The sequence below is a fragment of the Alexandromys fortis genome, unplaced genomic scaffold (assembly GCF_014885135.2).
Source record: "Alexandromys fortis isolate MF-2015 unplaced genomic scaffold, M_Fortis_MF-2015_v1.1 scaffold_3, whole genome shotgun sequence".
In the NCBI taxonomy this organism is placed as follows: Eukaryota; Metazoa; Chordata; class Mammalia; order Rodentia; family Cricetidae; genus Alexandromys; species Alexandromys fortis.
The window spans coordinates 13,396,571-13,415,851 of record NW_026067909.1 but is presented as its reverse complement, the minus strand read 5'-3'; the positions used below and the strand labels follow the sequence as shown (position 1 = coordinate 13,415,851).

The 19,281-nt window shown below is 52.3% G+C and overlaps 1 protein-coding gene across 1 annotated transcript; it reads right to left on the bottom strand.

Moving 5' to 3' along the window:
• Positions 1-16,412: 16,412 nt before the first annotated feature.
• Mrgprd (MAS related GPR family member D) lies at positions 16,413-18,964 on the bottom strand. Its single transcript, XM_050137739.1, has one exon. It carries the CDS (start codon positions 18,962-18,964, stop codon positions 18,002-18,004), a length of 963 nt encoding a protein of 320 aa, XP_049993696.1. The 3' UTR covers positions 16,413-18,001.
• Positions 18,965-19,281: the final 317 nt, after the last annotated feature.

Genomic DNA, 19,281 nt, shown 5'->3' with positions numbered 1-19,281 from the left:
TGTGTGCACAAAACCTCAGGAGACTGGGTTTCTTAACAGTCCCCTACCTGAGATCCCCCAAGAACCTCCCTTTTGAGGGTGTTTAAGAGGCAAACAGTTGGCTTATTGGGGGACCCTTAGATAATGCAACTGCCCATATATCCCCCAAGGGGACTATAGCTGCTCCTGAGTCACCCATGCCCAGGGGACTTCCAGGCAGTACAGTCACCCATTCACAGACTCCTTCCTTTGGTCTGCAGTGACCTCTCTCTCTGGGGTGAGATGGTCCATCTCAGAAAAAGTCATGTAATGCCACCTCCCCCTCCAACTCTCATGGTCACCTTCCTTGCTTGCATCCATGCATGGTGTTTGGACAGAATTGTTGGCTGCGGCTGCAGTTACACCCCAGTGCAGTGCTCAGGTAGTGTTGGAACTGCAGGTGGACTGCCATGGGTGCAGTGTCGGGCATTACACGCATCACAAGAAGGGTTAGTTTCTGTTCTTCCCAAGATGTAGTGGTAATGCCGTGCCATGTGGAAGTGTCACTCCAGGGCTGTGGGGCTCATCGTACAAGCTGCTTGGCCCCCCCGGCCCATGGGTATGAACCCTGATGGAGCCCCAGGATTGAGCTCAGGAGGCAATTGCCTGGATGACATGGCATCTCCTCAGCCCTGCCAAAATAGGGCAGACTCGGATGGGCCAGAATCCAACAGGGCCAACACTTCTGTTCCAGTGCTGACGTGCAGGCCAGAGGAAAGATACTGGCTCTTGTGCTAGAGGCAATGGCTACCCTGCCTGCCTTGCAGAGCCTGTCTGTAGAAGAAAGGGATCCAAAGAGAGAGGCTGGGGGTTGACCTGGTATTGGAGCCCCTGACTCTAGCCACCCCTGACCTCTATCCTTCCCTGAATTCTAAACTAATAAGTCCCTCTTGGGTTTCTGTCACTTGCTGTGAAAGGCTTTGCTGGTCCAGCTGTGCCTGCAGCTGTACATCTTTAAACAAAAAATGTTTGTTTGGGAGGTGGGGGAAGAGGGGCGCATGTAGACAACAGCATGTAAGGGCAGCTGCAGGAGGAGTTCCCTCCTTGTGTGTGTGGTGCACACGCGGATGACAGCACGTGTGGAAGAGTAAGGGCAACTGCAGGAATTCCCTCCTTGTGTGTGTGCGGGGGAGGGGGCCTGGGCGCACACGCAGATGACAGTAACGTGCAAAAGAGTAAACGCAACAGCCAGAGAAGTTTCCTCCTCCCATAATGTGGCTTCCAGAAGCCACTCAGGTCACAGGCTTGGAGGCAGGCCCCATTCCCTTCTGGCTTTTACATTGGTTCTGGAGATCCAAACTCGGGTTCTCATGCCTGAGCAGCAAACAGTTAACCCACGGAACTGTTTCCCTAGCCCAACACATCTGTGTCCTACAGGATCTGTGTACTCTGAACGTGGTGCTGATGCAGTGTCCCTGTCCACTGAGGAGAGACCAGGTCTCGTATTGCCACTGGGAGCAGCTCCCGTGAGTGGCCCTCCTGGAAGAGCTAGAGTAGCACAGGCTAAGGCTTGAGATCTGGAGTCCTAGTAATGTCAATACCATCATGCCAGCGTGTGGCTTCTGCAGGTGACTCCCTCCCCCCACCTCCATGCACACGGCGTCCCCCCCTCCGCCAAAGCCTGTTTACCAAGCAGGGTAGGAGAATGACCATGCCACTCTTGGAAGTGAACAGCCGAGGCGTGGTCCCTGCACGCAGGTCTCCATGCCAGTGCCCACACCGAATCTCCACACCCCACAAAGCCCTCATGGCTCTTCCTCACCCTAACTGCTGCTCCATTAAAATGCTGGCATCAAAGGTGGCTGAGTTCAAAGTTTCCATGTCTCATCCCAGAGAGCTCTCGTTAGGAAAAGGTTTGTGTCTGATTGCTTGAGGAAAGAAAATGTCTTGTAGCCTCACTGGGCAAGGTTAGCCCAGGAAATGGAAAAGGCAGCCAGATGTGTTATCCAGCCACTGTGAGCTCTGAGTCGCTGGGACAGCTTCCCAGGAGTGGGCGACTCACACAGGTTTGGATTTGTTAGGAGTGAGAAGTTTCTTGTGGAGGTGCCCAGGTGACCCTGGCTGGCCCTGCTTCCTTGGCGGGCAGGACTTACTCGTCATACTACAGCCCCAAGTTTTCCTGGACTTGTACCTCAGTTTCCTTATTTATAAAATGGGCCGTTACAGGGCTGTCTTCATAGGATAGCTGTGAAGGTTAGAGAAAATCTAGTGCAAGCCTCTGGTGACCACGTCTCTGGCTGCCAAGCCTCTGTGCAGGGGGTTGGGGCAGCCACAGTTCTAAGATACGATGCTGCCCCTGCTGGTCAAGGATCACCAGTGTGCCTCTGTGGCATTACCCAGAGGGGTGGCCCAGTCGGCTGCTGGGCACCCAGCTGCTTCAGGAGATTCTGGGCCCAAGTGACAACCTTGGCACTTAGAGGGAATTGCAGTCTGTGCCAGGAACTTGGCAAGAACCACAGCCTTATTTGGTCTGGAAACTTCTCCGAGTGGAGGAAATACGGAGCAGGCCTGTGGACCTCTAGTGGGCAGGCAGAGATGTGGCTGCTTCCCAGGACAGGATCTGGACATACCAGAGTCTCCAACTGACTGCTCACCAGGCCCAACGCTCTTAGCGTCTGAAAGCAGACGAGACTGGACAGACCCTTCCCTGCTTCTGTTGGGCTGGCTGTCTTTGCCCTCACCCACTCGATCCCCAGCTCAGCCCTCTCCCTACCCTCTGCTGCCAGGAGTAACTGTCATAAAGCTTCACCTTCAGCTCATCCCCTCCTCCACCAAAAGCTCCCTGGCGTGGTCTGTGCTTAATCCCTTTGCCTTCCTCCAGTCCCAGGAACCGTGGATCCACCTTCTGTACTTGAAAGTTGACCTATTCTGGAAACTTCATTCAAGTACACAGACCTTTGCCTCTCAGACATCTTACTTGGCATCCCGTGTTTGGGGTTTGCCCAGGTTGTATGCATCAGTCTTGTTCCTTTTTATTGCCAAATAGCATTTTATTATATGGACATAGCACAGTTTTTTAATTCATCCACCTCCCGGTGGATAGTGGATTGCTTCTTCTCTGTCAAGAACCAGAGATGCTCTGAATGTTCACTTTCAAACTCTTTTTTTTTTTTTTTTTTTTTTGGTTTTTCGAGACAGGGTTTCTCTGTGGCTTTGGAGCCTGTCCTGGAACCAGGCTGGTCTCGAACTCACAGAGATCCGCTTGCCTCTGCCTCTTTGAGACAGAATCTCATGTAGATAGAGGTAGACCTGGCTTGGACCTTGCTGTGTAGCCCAGGCTGGGCTTCAATTCCTGATCCTTCTGCCTTCCTTCCTGCTTGCTGGAAGTACAGTTGTGTGCCACCATGCCCAGTGGATGAAGGAGTCCACAAAGCCTGTAGCTGCTCCTGAGAAGGAAGGCTCAGTATCCCAGAATTCAAAATCTCAGCATTGAGGGCTGTGGCTCTCCCCTGTGGATAACAGGGCCACGGATGGATGAGGCCGTCTGGGAGAAGGAAGAGGCTCAGGTCCCCAGGGTGGAACCAGACATGGGAAGGAAGGTGATGCTGTTACCAGGGCAGCGTAATACCATCCCCAGCTGAGCACTGGCCCTAAACACCGTGTTTCATGCTCAGTGGGTAAATGACAGGCATTTTGCCCCAGAGAGGGAAATGTGTCTCTTGTAGCTGCCATGGGGTCAGGCTGGGCTCAGGTTTGGCTGAAACCATGTCTTTGCCCAGCAGTGCCTGGGTTTGGCTGAAACCATGTCTTTGCCCAGCAGTGCCTGGTGCCCATCCTGATGTCATTTTCCTAGTCAGCCACCCACACAGGCTCTGCTCTGGCCACCAGACCCGAGCCACACATCTCAACTCACTCTGCTGTCCCAGCCAAGACTTCAGGCTCTCTGTCCTAATCCCCATGTGGCCTCCTCTTCTCCGATTGATCTTCACTCAGCCTCTGACTGGCTCTCGCCCATCCCTATTGCCCTCGGTCTCCTCTGCTCTATAATACCACAGTCTGATGCTGCCTTCAATGGTGGAGGTTGATTACTGAGCTGTGTATAGAAGACTGCTTCCTGTGGGCCTCACAGAGAGCAGGAAGGGGAGGAGGAAAGTATGTTTCAGAAAACCCCTGGTGACCATCCTGTGGAGAAGGTTGTCACTCAGGAAGTCCGAGAAAATGACCAGGCCAGATAGATGAGGAGGGTCTTCTGCTGAGTGCTCAGGACTGACAGATCAGCCTCTGGTCCCCATGAGCAGGTGGGGAGGCTGGAAGCTATGCACCTGTGATTGGGGATGGGACTTGTGGTAGGGACTGTATGACTTTTTTTTTCTTTTTCTTTTTTTTTAATTTTTTTTTTATTGAGAATAGGAAAAAAAAGTTTCCGCCTCCTCCCAGCCTCCCATTTCCCTCCTTCTCCCCCGACTGTATGACTTTTTATGTAGCTCATAACTGTTTCCTGGAAGTCTCAGCCCCAAAGGTGAGTGTGAAGGTTCCAGATTGTTCACTGATGTCAATAAGGTTGATGGCCTTTGGCAATATGGGAGGCTGTGGGCCGGGACAGACAACATGCAGCCTTCCTTGGTCTCCCTATCCACCCTGGCTGTTCATGTCTAAAGTGGATTTCCGGGTCCAGACTTAAGTAGAGCCCCATCTGGTAATTAGTTACAGGAGGCACAGGAAGAGCCGGCACCCTGAGGCTAATTTGGACAAACTCTCACCCTTGGGTTGACATTGGTGTCCTCTAACCCATCCTTGGTAGATGGAGCTGGATGTAGTGGTGCATGCCTTTAATCGTAGCACCAGCCTACAAAGTGAGTTCCAGGACAGCAGGGCCGTTACACAGAGAAACCCTGTCTCGAAAACAAACACAAACAAGGAAGAAGGTGAGGATGGAAGCTGTGCCCGCAGGAGGAGCATGCTGAGAAGTAGAAGCAGCAAGTGCAAAGGTCCTGAGGCATGGTGGGTAGGAGGCAGCAGGAAGTGGTAGAAGATGGTACAGGGAGACCATTCAGGCTGCAGACAAGGCCTATGCAGAAGGGACAAGAAGGACCTCAAAGAAGATATTGAGATAAATTCACAGGCCATGTGCAAACGGGCCGCAAGCACTCAGGCTTAGCCCGGGAAGGCATCATGTTTACATATTCAAGCACACATGAAATGCCTGCTGTATGCACGGCCTGTGCATGGTGCCAAGTGCCTAGTGGGTTATGGCATATCTCCTGGGAGCCACTGCCCAGCTGCCTTGCTCCTGGTCAGCAGGCATCCTGGTGGGTGGAGCTGGCAGTGCCATGGCTGGTCCTGGTAGAATACATGGCCTGGGAGACCCTCTCTTTTGGCCTCTCCACGCCTTGGCTGTTCCAAAACACAGATCCCATCCTGCCTCTCTCTACTCTCATGCAAGGTAAGTGAAGTGGCCAGCGAAGCCTGTCCACTGCCTGCACAGGCCACTGCCAGTCCCTGTTGTCCCCCTGTGCAGCCATCTGTCCCACTCAGATGACTGAACACAGTGCCAGTTCTTGGCTGCTCTCCTGCGCTGCCGTTTGGCTGACGGTCAGGCCCCGGAGGCCACTGATGGATGAACCTGCACTGGCCGATACTTAGAGCCCCTCCCCCATGCACTGGTGGATACCTAGAGCCCCTCACCGATTGCCCTTTCCCAGATACTCTCTCAGACCACCGAGATCTCTCCATGATCCAGGAACCGAGGGATGAGCATCTCACACAGGGTCCAGCACCTGCGCAGGGATCAGGAAGTCTGGTTGCCAGCCTGTGTGGCTCCCTGGCCATCAGGATATGAAAGCCACCTAAGTACAAAGAGCAGAGGGACCCCAACTGTGTTGTGATCCAGACTCTTCATTATCGGAAGCTTGATGGCCGCTAATGACCTGCCCCCAGCAGACCCTGCTTCGTCTGCAGGTAGCCATAGAGGCCAGAACACACTCGCAGGCATTGTGCTGCCCAGCCCTCAGTGTCCGCATGCTTCTGAACCACCTAGATGCCATGCAAGGCTCCAGGGACTCAATACACAGAAGGGACTGGAATAACTAGGGAACCGAGAGTAGGTCCATGTAGGCATGGGGACCCTAGTTTCCAGGACATTCTTCACAGACACCGAGTGGGTTCTACTTAGACACCCGGACAAGGCTATGAGGATCTGTGGGATTCTACCCACACAGTCCTAAACTCCATGTACAGCCCCTTGAGCTGGCCACATAGGCAGGCCTCATGATGCCCTGGTCAAGCAGCAAGGAAACTGTCCCTGGTATCCATCTTGGCTGTGGTGTCAATATGAGAGGCCTCTGGGTATCTCCTCAGAAGAAACAGCCCCCCTGGTGCTGCCGTCCCAGTTCAGGATGCCATGGCAGGAGGCTCAAGAGTTTGAGGCCAGTTGGAGCTACATAGTGATCCCCCAACTCCAAAAGCAGCCATGACAGAAATAGCTGAAGTCCAAAGGAAGGTCAGTATGGGGTTGCCTTGGAGTCAGAAGAGCCAAGCAGCAGGGTCAGCGTGAGACCCGGGTGAGTTCCTTGGAAAAAGTCACTGGCTGTGTGCTCTGCCTCCCCCTCTTAGCCTGGGGAGCAGGGAGATGGAGGCAGCTTTATTTCTAGGTCAGCGAGGGCCTGAGAAAGTGACAGGAACACAGACAGGGTCAGGGTCAGGCTCACATCAGGGCAAAGCCAAGACTGGGGCAGGCTCTGGTGTGGCACCAGAGAGGACAGTGTTCCCGAGGTCACCATGGGAGGGAAGATGGCCGGGGTGGCTCATTGTCAGTATGTCCAGCAGGAGATCAGAGAAGAGAAGGAGCCCTGGGCAGGGATACCCAGGAGAGAGTCCCTGTCTATTGCTTGGCAGCTGTGTTGGGAGGGTGGGAGCAGGGCTGCTGAGTTGGGGTGCAGCCTGAGGCTAGGGTAACTCTGAAGCACTTATGGATCCACCAGAGCAGCTTTGCCAGCCCATCTCCATTGCTGGAATGAAATGCCCAATGCGGGATGCTTTATAAGCAAAGGAGGCACGTTAGCTCACAGTTTTGGAGGGTAGTAGCTAAAAACTGTGGTGCAGGCTCTAGGAAGGGGCTGCTGGGGGGAGTGGTGGGGCCCGAGTCCAGAGGCCAGAGGACCAGGGGCTCTGATGCCGAGAGGAGAAAGCAGATGCTGGGACCCCCAGCTGCAGCTCCAGCAGGAGATGGGGAGAGTTACCCCTCCCTCAGCACAGTGTCCCCACACCCACTGAGGAGGGTGGATCTGCTCTGTCACTCATCGAGTCTGAAGCTCACCTTGCTCAGAATCCCTCCCAAGAAGGCCCACAGCGATGACTCACAGGCTGCCTTAACCCAGCCAGGCCAGCACATGGACCTAACCACTGCCATCAGCAAAGACCCTTTTTCTATAAAATGTCCTGCACAAAGGTTGGGGCTGGGGGGCACTGCTCAGCCAGTGGTAGGAGGTAGCAACGCTGAGGAAAGAAGAGAAGTGGGAACATGCCGATGTGAAGTAGGTGGGTAGAGGTGTCTCCCGCCTGTTGATAACATGTCCCAAGGACACCCCTCACCCCACTGAGGGGGTCCCAGCCACACCTGTCCAGCCCAGATCCTCCTCATCCCTGCCCTCATCTGTGTCCCTTCACAGGTGACAGGTGACTAACCTCAAATGTGTGTATGTAACTGGTTGTATGGTGTCCTTCACGGTCCAGAGAGTTGGAGGGGCCACAGTGGGCTTGTCTGCCCAGAATGGAGCCTTACACTATTGAGTTAAAGCAACCCAGATTGTGGGGTCCCTGCCAAGAGGACCCCTCCCGCCTCAAGCCTCATGACTGACTCTGATGGAATGTTCTCGGCCCCCCACCCATGCTGGCTGGGGGAGCTGGCCTCATGCCTTTCGGTTGTCTTCCAAGATACATAACCACCTCAGAAAGCACACCCCCGACACCCCTCCCCTGGTCAAGGGAGTCCTGCATTTGTGCTCACAAAAAGTGACGTTTCAAAAGGACAAAGCCTACCTCAAAACAGTTTGGGGCTTTTCCAAGGCTTCCATCTGTTGTTTTGTAATAAAGCAAACAAAGAAAAGTATTATTTTGCCCTTTTGATTTTTTTCTTCCTTCTGTGTGTTTATGTGTGTGTGTTTGAGAGAGCAGCTGGCTATGTAGCCCAGGCTGGCCCACTTACCACCCTGCCTCGGCTTCGTGGTGCTGAGTCACAGAAGCACAGGACTCCCACAGTGACTGGGTGTGCACAGGCACCTGTGGAGGCCAAGGTCGGTGTCAGTGGGTGTCTTCCTCAGTCACTGTGGAGGCTGAGTTCGGTGTCGGGTGGGTGTTGGGTGGGTGTCATCTTCCTCATCGTTTATGGAGACAGGGACCCTCAGGGAACCTCGCACCTGCTGATTCACATGAGCTGCTGGTCAGCAAACTCCGAGATCCTCCTGTCTCTGTCCCCCCCCAGAGCTAAGATTCTGGTACGCACCCTCAGGTCCTCCTTTTTAACCGACAGGTGTTGTGCCCACCAAACTACCTTCCTAGCCTCAGAATGGTTTGCTTTTTAGCACAGGGCAGCTTAGACAGGTGGATGCGGCCTCAGGTACCCAAGCTCTGCTCCTTCTAAGGCCTCTCTCTTGGGCTTGCAGGGTGCTTCCTTTCTCAGATGTCCTTTTACTTGCCTGTACCTTATATCCTCCTCTTTGAAGACCCCAGTGGCTTCAGAGGAGGCTCCTTGGGGCCAGATTAATGTAGCCACCCCACCCTCACTCCAAGCTCAATCACATCCTGATGTGCTGGGGGCAGGCAGGGCTTTCAAATGTGAGCTGGGGAAACATACTTGGCCCATGACAGAGTCTTGATCCTGGGAGCCTCAGGAAAATCCCCCAAGAACAAACCCAGTATCTCAAAGTGACACTGGGATGGATGGGAGGAGGACCTCTCTGCCGGTGTCTTAAGGAACAACTAATTCAATGTCCCCCCCTCCGGGGAGTCAGAATCCCTGCTTCATCCTGCAGTTCCAGTAATGGCAGAGGACACAGCTCCTGCCCAAGGAACCAGGTACCACGTGTCTCTTAGGCTGGGGTCTCAGAATGGAGGACAATCAAAGGAGCCCTCGTGGGGATGCACAAATGAACGCTTGACAGAAAACACCTTCCAGTAAATGCAGAGATGGCAGGTTCCAGTCGCATCCACAGCTGGGAGCCCCACAGATCAGGGATGGGCGGGGCCTCAGGCCTCAGAAAATGAAGGTGACAACTACCACCCAGTCACCACACCCTGAGTAAACGACTGGCTTTAGTCCCAGATGGCTTGGTGGCAGCTGTGACCTCTGGCCTCTTGTGCCCCCAGGCTTCCCTCCCTCCCCAGTCCTCACACCACGGTGCTGTGGTTGGTGTGTGCACAGGCTAGTCACATTCCTTATGCTCCTCAGGAGAGCAGGCTCCGTCCAGCTCCCACAGTGCCTCACCCCAGCAAACAACAGGCCAGCGGTGGGGCTGAGGCAGTGGGAGGAGCAACCCTCTGGGCTCACTTAAGGACCCCGACTCCACTGGGCCTTGGCTGTGACTCAGGAGCTGATGGAATGCAGATTCCCACAAGGAGACTGGCTTTGAAGGGAGCTGGCTGCTGGCCACACCTCAGGCCCAGCCTGCCAAGATCCGTGGCTTCTCCCAAGCAGAGGAGCCCAGGTGTTTCTCAGGGTGGGGGCTGGGGGCCGGGGATGTGGTTCTGACCCCACAGCTGGCTCTGTATAATATGCCTGAGGCTCCCCATCAGCAGATCCCGGTCCCTGGATTTCTTGGTGAGCTTGGGAAAAGTGCATGAGTTTGGTCCAAGTGGACTCTCGCCCAGGTCATCAGCAGCTGTCAGGCCCAGGAGATTCATGGGAAACATGGAAGAGAAGGATCCACCCTTCTCTTGGGGCCCCTGAGCTGGTAGAATGGAATCTGAGAAGCAGAAATCCATCATTCCAGCAGAGAGAGAACTCTGTCTGAGAGTCAAATCGTGGGGCAGCTGAGCCCTGGGAAGGAAGCAGTTCCTGAGGACCTGCTCTGGTCACCTGTGTCCTCCTGAGCCTGAAGCCATGTTTGGAGTTTTCAGTAACTGAACAGTAAGTTCTTCTTCCCTCCACGGGACAGTGTCCCTTCCTGTTTCTAGCAGCTCGGCCTCCTAGGAGCATCAGTGGTGTCTGCCTTGGTCATCACTCCGAGCTCCTCCCCTCTCTCTCTGTCCCTGCACACACCTTCTGTAAGGACACCAGCCACTTTCAATCAGCGATCACCCTAATCCACTAGGATCCTGCCTTCGCCAGTTACACCTGCCAAGAGCATAGCAATAAGAACTTCTGGGGGAAGATGGTCTCAAATAGCCCAGGCTGCCCTTGAACTTGGCACTTGGGGAGGAAAGACTGGGTTTACTTCCCATCAATTCCTGAGGGGACCAAAGATATAGTGATGCTTAGAAAGGAATTTGGGGATTGAAGAGATGGCCAGTGGTTAAAAGGGTGTCCTGCTTTTTGCAAAGGACCAGTGCTTGGTTCCCAGCGCTCACACTGGGTAACTTATGACACTAGAACTCCAGCTCCAGGGGATCCACCCACTGCCCTCTTCTGACCTCTGAGAGCACTGGACACACATAGTACACACAGAGACACACATGCACACAAATAAAAATCATTTTTAAAGGGTGGGATGCTGGGTAAGCAGGGTGTGGTGACACACATCTGTACTCCTAGCTGACTTGGAAAGCTGAGGCAGGAGGATTGCTGGACCCACAATTTGAAAGTTAGCCTGGGTAACATAGAAAGACACTTTTTAAAAAGCGAAGGAGAGAGAAAGGAAGGGAGGAAAAAAGGGAGGAAAGGAGGAAAAAAGGGAAGGAGTTAGGAAGGTGCTGTGGCTCAGTTGGTAGAGTGTTTACCCAGCATGCACGAAGCCCTGGTTCCATGCTCAGCTTTACATACAACTAAATACAACTAGGCTTAGTAGTAAAAGCCTGTAATCCCAACACTTGGGAGATGAAGGCGGGAGGATTAGGAGTTCAAGACTGTCCTTAGATATAGTGAATTCAAGGCCAGCCTGGTCTATAAGAGACCCTGTGTCGAAAAAAAGAAAAATAAGAAAGAAAGGAAAGAAAGAAAGAAAGAAAGAAAGAAAGAAAGAAAGAAAGAAAGAAAGAGGGAGGGAGGGAGAAAGGAAGGAAGGAAGGAAGGAAGGAAGGAAGGAAGGAAGGAAGGAAGGAAGGAAGGAAGAAGGAAAGAGCAGAGAAAAGAGGATGTTGGCTGCCAGACTAGGGGAGGACCTAAGTCACTGAGTTGAGGCTTTTTTTTTTCTATCGCACATATTTCTGACACACTCATGTGCTCACAGAGGATATCTGAGACCATCCTGGTGTCCCTGTGTTGGGTATGGCCTGAGTCTCTCCCTGGCAGAGAGTCTCTGGGTCTCTCTGGACTGTGCGAAGTGGGAGGGAGGAAGAGCCATGCCAAGCTCATTCCTTTCCCCTGATCTCATCTCTTTTTGGCCCAGAGCTCTGCCACAGGATCCCTGGGCTGAGTGAGCTGGAGACTGGCTAAGTCGCCTGCAGAGCCTCAGGAACACATCTGAGCACCAGGCATGGGAGCTGGGGTGCAGGACCCTGTTCCCTCAAACACTGAACCGTGAAGCCTACAGCCCTTCTCCCCTCCATCTGGGAGGGAAATTAGTCTCTGCAGAGAGTCCCCTCAGAGGGGGGACTCCAGAGTGGATGAGGCAAGGGGGTTCCTGCAGGCAGGAGCAGCCCGTGGGTGGTTGCACAGGGTCTGCTTGCTGGGGCTCTCACCTCCCCATCCTGTATGTACTTTCCTGGTCTCTTCTTCCCAAGGCAGGCTCTGCAGTGGCTTGGGAGCAAGACCCAGCTCACAGAGAGCGCTCAGGGAGGGTTGTTAAGTGAACAGCAGACCTAGGCATTTGAAAACTCAAAAGTTCTCTCTTTCTCCCTCCCTTCTTTCTCCCCACCCCCATTTCTGTGGTACTGGCATCCAACACAGAGCCTCACACATGTTAGGCAAGTTCTCTACCACTGAGTCACCATCTTAGTCCAAAAAATGCTCTAATTTAGCAAACTACAGAAGTACATTGTGAGGGATTTTTTCTTTCCCCTAGACTAGCCTTTGGGAGTGGGGGTGTCCTTTCAGCTTTGGCTAGGAAGATCCCTTGGGGTTTCAGCTCAGAAATAAGATGAATTAGGGTTTGAGATGTCAGTCTGGCTGCTGGGAGCAGTAGTTGCAGCCTACAGGACCCTCCCCTCCCTGCCATCTGTCCCTGACTGACCTGTGGGTCTGGTGACCAGCTGGAGCTGAAATGGGGGTTCTTGTACCCTGACATTTTGTGTGACCCTAAGCTTCTCAGTTGAGAAGGGAGACATGCTGAGGGAGAGAGTGAAGTCACACAGGTGAAGTCGACTCCAGCTTTGGAGACGAGGGGTGAGATCCTGGCAGGCTGTAGGTTGTGGACAGCAACAGACACTGCGAAGACTCCAGAAAACAGCAAACTATGATGTGGTTTTCAATCATTTTAGGCTGTGCATGCTGAGAATTTTCTCATAGATCAGCAGTTTTGGTTATTTTCTGACAAGAAAATTGAATTATAATTCAAACTTAAAGGCATGATTGACCCAACTTTGTTCTGTATTATTATTGTTGTTGTTATTGTTATTTTGATTTTTTGAGGCAGGGTTTCTCTGTGTAACAGCTCTGTCTGTCCTGGAACTCCTTTGTAGTCCAGGCTGGCGTTGAACTCATGGAGATCTGCCTGCCTCTGCCTACTCAGTGCTAGGGTTAAAGGTGTGTGTCACCACTGGCTAGCTACTATAATTTTTTAAATTGTTATTGATTTTTATTTAGGTGCATGTATGTGTTCGTGTCTTTGTGTGTATTATGTGCAAGTGGTGTCTTCAGAGGCCAAAAGAGGACATCAGATTTCTAATGGATGATTGTGAGCTGCCATGTGGGTACTTGGAAGTGAACCTGGATCCTATGCAAGGGCAGCCAGTGTGTTTAATCTCTGAGCTGTCTCTCCATCCTCTATTCTCTCTCTCTCTCTCTCTCTCTCTCTCTCTCTCTCTCTCTCTCTCGCTGTGTGTGTGTGTGTGAGAGTGTGGGTACCCACTGAAGCTACAGGGCCTTGGATCCCCTGGATCTGAAGTTACAAGCAGTTGTGGCTTTTGTGTGAGGGATGCACTTGTTGGTGTAGGTGTGTGAATGTGTGGGTGTGAATATGGAGGTTGATATTAGTGTCTTTCTTCCACTAGACTCCACCATTGTTTTGGGAAGGGGTCTATTGAGCCTGAACCTCATGGAGGGCTTGCCACACATCAGGGATTGGTTGTCTCCACCCGGTCCCTTCTCCGCAGGCCTGGAATCACAGGAACGTGTGACCGCTGTGCCCAGCTTTTTATATGGGTTCTGGGATCCGAACTCAAGTCTTTGGGATTGCAAGAACTTGACTGAGTCACCTCTTGGTTCCAAACATTTTAATGCAGGCTTAGCACTAAAGTTAGGAGAGAGACCCTTGGGAGAAAGTGACATTCACCCGAGATGTGGGTGTGGACTTTTAAAGAGAGTAGCAGATGAAAAGACCAGTGTCCACAGATGGTCAGAGCACCTCAGGCAGGGACGGCTATTGTGGAGTCCCAGTGTTAGCTGCACACATTCCTTTGCTGGCTTCAAGTTCCATCTTAACGGTTGCTAAGGGCTCTCCTCCACCTTCTCTTTCTCTCTCTCTCTCTCACCCCCAATGATAAGGGAGATTATAAGGTGACTCTGGTGATGTTTCGAATGGATTAAGCCAGGTAAGGTGAATCTAGAAGCCTGTAAGTTGGCCAAGGGTTTAGGACACATCCTTCTTGTCAACAGGGTTTCTGAGAGATTATGAGAAACTGCAGATTCACAGCTGGGAGGGGAAGGCCTGGACAGTTAGTTTTGGAATCTCCACTTCTTTACTGGCAAGAGGCTTTAACCAGATTCCTGAGTGAGGGTCTTGGTTCCTGTCTTGCATCCTCAAGATTTTTTTCATTTTTCCATCATACCTCATATTGACCTGAAAGGGGTATTACCTGCTGAGCCCCTGGTTCTCCTCTCTAACCTCAGGCACCCAGTCCCTCCAGGTAGCCTCTAGCACTCCTGGACAGCACCCAGCCCTCCAGGAAGACTCCAGCACTCCCAGATAACACCCAGCCCTCCAGGGAGTCTCCAGCACTCCTGGACAGCACCCAGCCTCTCCAGGGAGTCTCCAGCACTCCTGGACAGCACCCAGCCTCTCCGGGGAGTCTCCAGCACTCCTGGATAGCACCCAGCCCCTCCAGGGAGCCTCATCTCTTGCCCTCAGCTCAGGGGCTCTGGTCCCCTGTAGCATCTACTGTAATTAGTGCTGGGGACTTCCTTTTTTTTGTGTGAAATATTTATTTATTTATTAAAGATTTCTGTCTCTTCCCCACAGCCGCCTCCCCTTTCCCTCCCCCTCCCCCAATCAAGTCCCCCTCCCTCGTCAGCCCAAAGAGCAATCAGGGTTCCCTGCCCTGTGGGAAGTCCAAGGACCACCCACTTCCATCCAGGTCTAGTAAGGTGAGTGCTGGGGACTTCTGAGAGGTCTGGGCTGTGACTAAAGCTCCCATCTGTCTCCCAACACTACGTGGCCAGACCCCTGTGCCTCTGGGCTCTTCCTTGCAGTGCGATGGAAACCACTCAGGCCACTTCTGGACCTGGATCAAGAACAAGTGCAGGCCAGCTTGCAATCCCAGCTGCTCTGGAGGCAGAGGCAGGAAGATTATATATGGGGCCCTTTCTGGTATCCCGCTAAATTAAGCTAACCCTACTCAAACTCTGCTAGTCTTGCTACCGTCACCCAAACTAGTAGTTTAGAGTAGAAAATAACTATCAGCCACTCCTGCCTAATGACCTGCATCCAGAGGTGAAGAGGTCCTCTGTCTAATAAGCTATAAAACAGATAGGTTTAAAACACAGAGGAAGTCCAACCGTGTTTGTTGTTGTTGTCAAACCTAGGCACCAGAGGAGCAGAAGCCTCAGCTCACAGCCGTGCTGTGGTGGCACACACCTTTAATTCCAGCACTCAGCAGGCAGAGGCAGGAGAATCTCTGTGAGTTCAAGGCCAGTCTGATTTACAGAGTGAGTTCCAGGACACCCAGGGCTATACAGAGACACCCTGTCTAGAAAAAACAAAGAACAAAGACAAGACTGAGCCCCCATGTCAGAGTGTGACCTCCTGGTCGCTCTGTTGGTGGGAGGAAGGCAGCGGCCTGCGCTGGAGTATAAGGCCGATGATTTTGTGCTGGCTTCAGGCTTTGCAAAGTCGTGAGGTAAACTTGCCTCTCCGCCTCCATGTTTCTCATGGCTCAAGGCTTGTCTGAACAACTGAGGGAGACCCCATCTTCAAACAAAAAGTGAGAAGAAGCTGTAATTCCAGCACTCAGGAGGCTGAGACAAGAGGATCACACAGTTAAGGCCAGCCTGGGCTACATACCAGTCGTCTAGCTGGGGCTACATAGCAAGGCTAGGTCTCAAAACAAAAAGTAAAAAAGAAGGCTGAACCTTCGTGGTGGCGCACAACCATCTGTAACTCCAGTTCCAGGGGATCTGACGCCCTCTTCTGGCCTCCACAGGCACTGTGCACATCCATGGTACACATGCTTTTAGGCAAAAATACCATACACAATAAAATTAAATGATATTTTTGGAGGGGGTAATCCTTGCTGGAGGGCATTGAGACAGGGTCTTTCTACAAAGTCCTGGTTGTCCTGGAACTCACTTTGTAGACCAGGCTGGCCTCGAACTAAGGAATTAACCTGCCCCTGCCTGCAGAGTGTAGGGATTAAAGGCTTGTAGGGCCCAAATAACACTTTAAAAAGAAAAGGATAGAGGCTGTACTCACTGTTGGAGATCCAGTCTGGTATGCAATATCTCTTCATCTGATTCCAAGGGGAATCTTTTTCTCAATTTCCGAGTGTGTGTGTGTGGATCTCAAAAAAATCAAACCAAACAAAACTAAACAACCCAGTGAGATTCCAGAAATAGTTCCTAGGCCAATAACTGGCCGAAGCGGCCACTGAGGTGCCCTTCAGTTGGAGGGCAGTGGCTGAGGATTGTTTACTGAATAGTGTCGAAGATAATGCCCAGGATTCAGAGGCTGCAATTAGGTCGGAAACACAGAGGTCTTCTTGTGTCTTTTGTTTTGTTCTTCTTTTCTGTTGTCTTTTATTGTTAATTACACGTAAGAATCATGCAGGATTATGGGGTTCAAGGTGCCATTTCAATGCATATATATATACAATGGGGTGACCAGCATTTCTGTCACCTCAAACATGGTACACTGGCCTTTGCTAAAGCCTTCCAGATCCTATTGACTCAGGCTCCCTGCTGTCCCTGCCTCCCACAGAGCTTTGTCTGTTCAGCAACCTCTTTCCATCTTGTCCCTCTCTCCTTCCTCCCAACCTCTGACTGCCAGGTTTCTGTCCTTTGCTGCTTCAAGGCCAACCAGTGCAGGCATCTTGGGGAAAAGTCTATGGGCCTGTCAGGGAACTAGGGATACAAGAGGACACCACAGGTCAAGTCAGAGCCTGCGGGTGAGCCAGGGGTCAAGTGGGGGAAGAGGGCAGTGAGATGTGGTCAGAGACGGTGACACAGCTGGCTGACCTGTGGAGTTCTGTTCACTGGTTATCAGTCACAACCATTGCCACCATGACTAAGCAGTTGTAAGCTCCCTCAGAGAACTTCATGAAGAAGCCGGTGGGGGTCCTCTCAAGAAAAGAGGGTAGAAGAGTCTGAGACTCCTCCCCCTCCTCCTGTGCCTCCCCTCCACTGGAGATAACACCACGCCAGCTGCTTTTGGTTTGGGGAGATTTTAGCATGAGGAGGATAGTTAGTAAGGGAGCCCTCCACCTGCACAGCCTCTGGGAGTTGTCATCCATGCTAGGGTGGGACTTTTCAGAGATGTTGCTGTTTTAGGGTCGCCTACATTTCTATCAGTAACCTCTGATCCACACTTCTGTGAGCCAATAACTCACTGGATCATCAGACTGGGATTGGATGGGATTGTTCCTTGGTCTGTCATCAGTGCCCCGTCTGGGATGTGTAGATGTGTGTCCATGTCACCCCAGGAAAAGTCACACAATCTGCTGCAGGCACACTCAATGACAAGTGCATCAGAGCTAGCGCTTTGAGCACGGAGTGGCGTCACCAGTATACCCCCCAAGTCCAAGGTGCTGTGTTGTTTAGCTTTAACTGTCAACCCAGCACAACCTAGAATCACTTAGGGAGAAAGCCTCAGTGAAGAATTAACTAGATCAGGTTAGCTTTTGGGCATGTCTCTGAGGGATTGTCTTGATTGTTGATTGACACACCACTGTGGGCAACACCATTCCCCAGGCAGAGAGTTCTAGACAGACTAAGAGAGAAAAAAGCTAGCTGAGAGTAAGCAAGCAGGGATGGATAAATGCATTTGCTTGCTCTCTCTCTCTCTCCCCTCTCTCCTTTCTTTCTTTTTTTTCCTCTTGACATGACATCCCTATCTGCTTTAATTCTTGCCTTGATTTCCCTGAAATGATGGGTTGTGATCTGCAGTTGTAAGTCAAATAAACTGTTTCTCCCCGTCTTGCTTTTTGTTAGGGAATTTCTCCCAACAACTGAAATCAAAGTAGGATTGCTGCCATCTCAAACAGATAAGGTGGCTAAGACTGACCTTTTCCACCCACACGAGCAGCTGTCTCCACCTGGAGACTCTATTTCCCAGACAACCTTGCACAAGATGGAGCCTAAAGCTAGGATCTGTGTCTAAACAGGTGAAATGGAAAGAAATGTTGCCTCATCTCCCAGTTTAGATTAGGAACACAAGGTGACAGTGGTGAGCCCTTTGGCAAAGAGGAAAGTGACCCCAAATGGTGAGCTGCAAGACCTTTTAGGCCACCCACTGAAGGCCAGTGGAATACTCATAGGGAAAGGCTGGGAGGGGCTGGCAGGGAGGCCTTAGGTGGGCTGCCTTTAGACCTCATCATTGGTGCACATGGACGGTGTTTCCCTGCCCTCTGGCTCAGGCTCGTCCCGAAGCGCCCGCCCCAGCACAGCGCCCAGGGAGTCCTGCAGCCGGTGGCTCTTCTGGCTGCCCACAAGGAAGTAGATGACTGGGTTGGCGCTGCTGCTCAAGCACGAAGAGAAGCGTGACAAGCAGATATACAGGGAGACCACGTTCTGTGGCAGCTCCTCCCAGTAGAGAAAGAACCAGTAGAAGCCCAGGGGCAACGAGCAGGTGAGGAACACGAAGACAGAAGCCAGGATGACCACAAACAGCCGACGGGGCCGCCGTCTCCGCAGCAGGGTGTTCTTCCGTACCCGGATGAGGAGAATGGTGCTGGACAGGATCATGATGGGCATGAAAATCCCCAGGATAATACTACTGACCACCATGTCCATCATGAAGCACAGCTCCTTGCTGGGATGCCAGAACTGGACGCAGAAGAATGAAGCCAGGAAGTTCATCAGCAGGGCCAGTACCCAGAGCACACCACACACTGCCGCTGACAGGTGCTGGGGCTGGTGGCACTTATACCAGATGGGGAAAAGCACAGAGAGGCAGCGCAGGGTGCTGATGGCCGTCAGCAAACTCAGGCCGGCAGTGTAGGCAAAGTACTTGATTCTCCTCACTCCCTCGTAGATTTTGGTGGAGGTGCTGGCTGGGAGCAGGAGCCTTGTTTCCAGGCCGAGCATGGACGCCATGCAGAACAGGAAGAGGAGGTCAGCCACCGCCAGGTTGAGAACGTACACACAGAAGGGGGACCTCTGCACACGGAAGCTCAGCAGCCACATCACCACACTGTTGCCTGCCATGCCCAAAACACAGGTAACCATGGCAAGAAATGTCACCGAAAAGTAGACCCAGGTCACAGAGTCCATGGTGGGGCTGAAGGTCAGACCTGAGGCCGGGCTGCTGTTGCTAATGTAGTTCATTCATAAGGAAGGAAAAGGGACCTGGGTTAAATTCTGTGTTGCTGGACCATTGGACCTGTGGGAATGCTGAAATTTTCCTTCAGGCATCCCCGGGCTCCCACTGTGGCTGAATCCGGCAAAGAACCAGACAGGCACCTGCCTACCTGCTAAATACACTCCCCAGGTTCCGCTCCCTCCCAGCCTGAGTGTAGTTCTTTTGTTGAGACAGGGTCTCATGTAGCCCAAGCTGGCCTCGAACTCCCTGTGTAGCTGAGGAGGAGCTTGAATTCCTGATCCCCCTGCCTCAGCTTCCCAAGTGCTGGCATTAAAACTGTATA

What these genes read in the sequence shown, in the direction of transcription:
- Mrgprd (XM_050137739.1), bottom strand. Translation starts at nt 18,964, where the DNA reads ATGAACTACATTAGCAACAGCAGCCCGGCCTCAGGTCTGACCTTCAGC.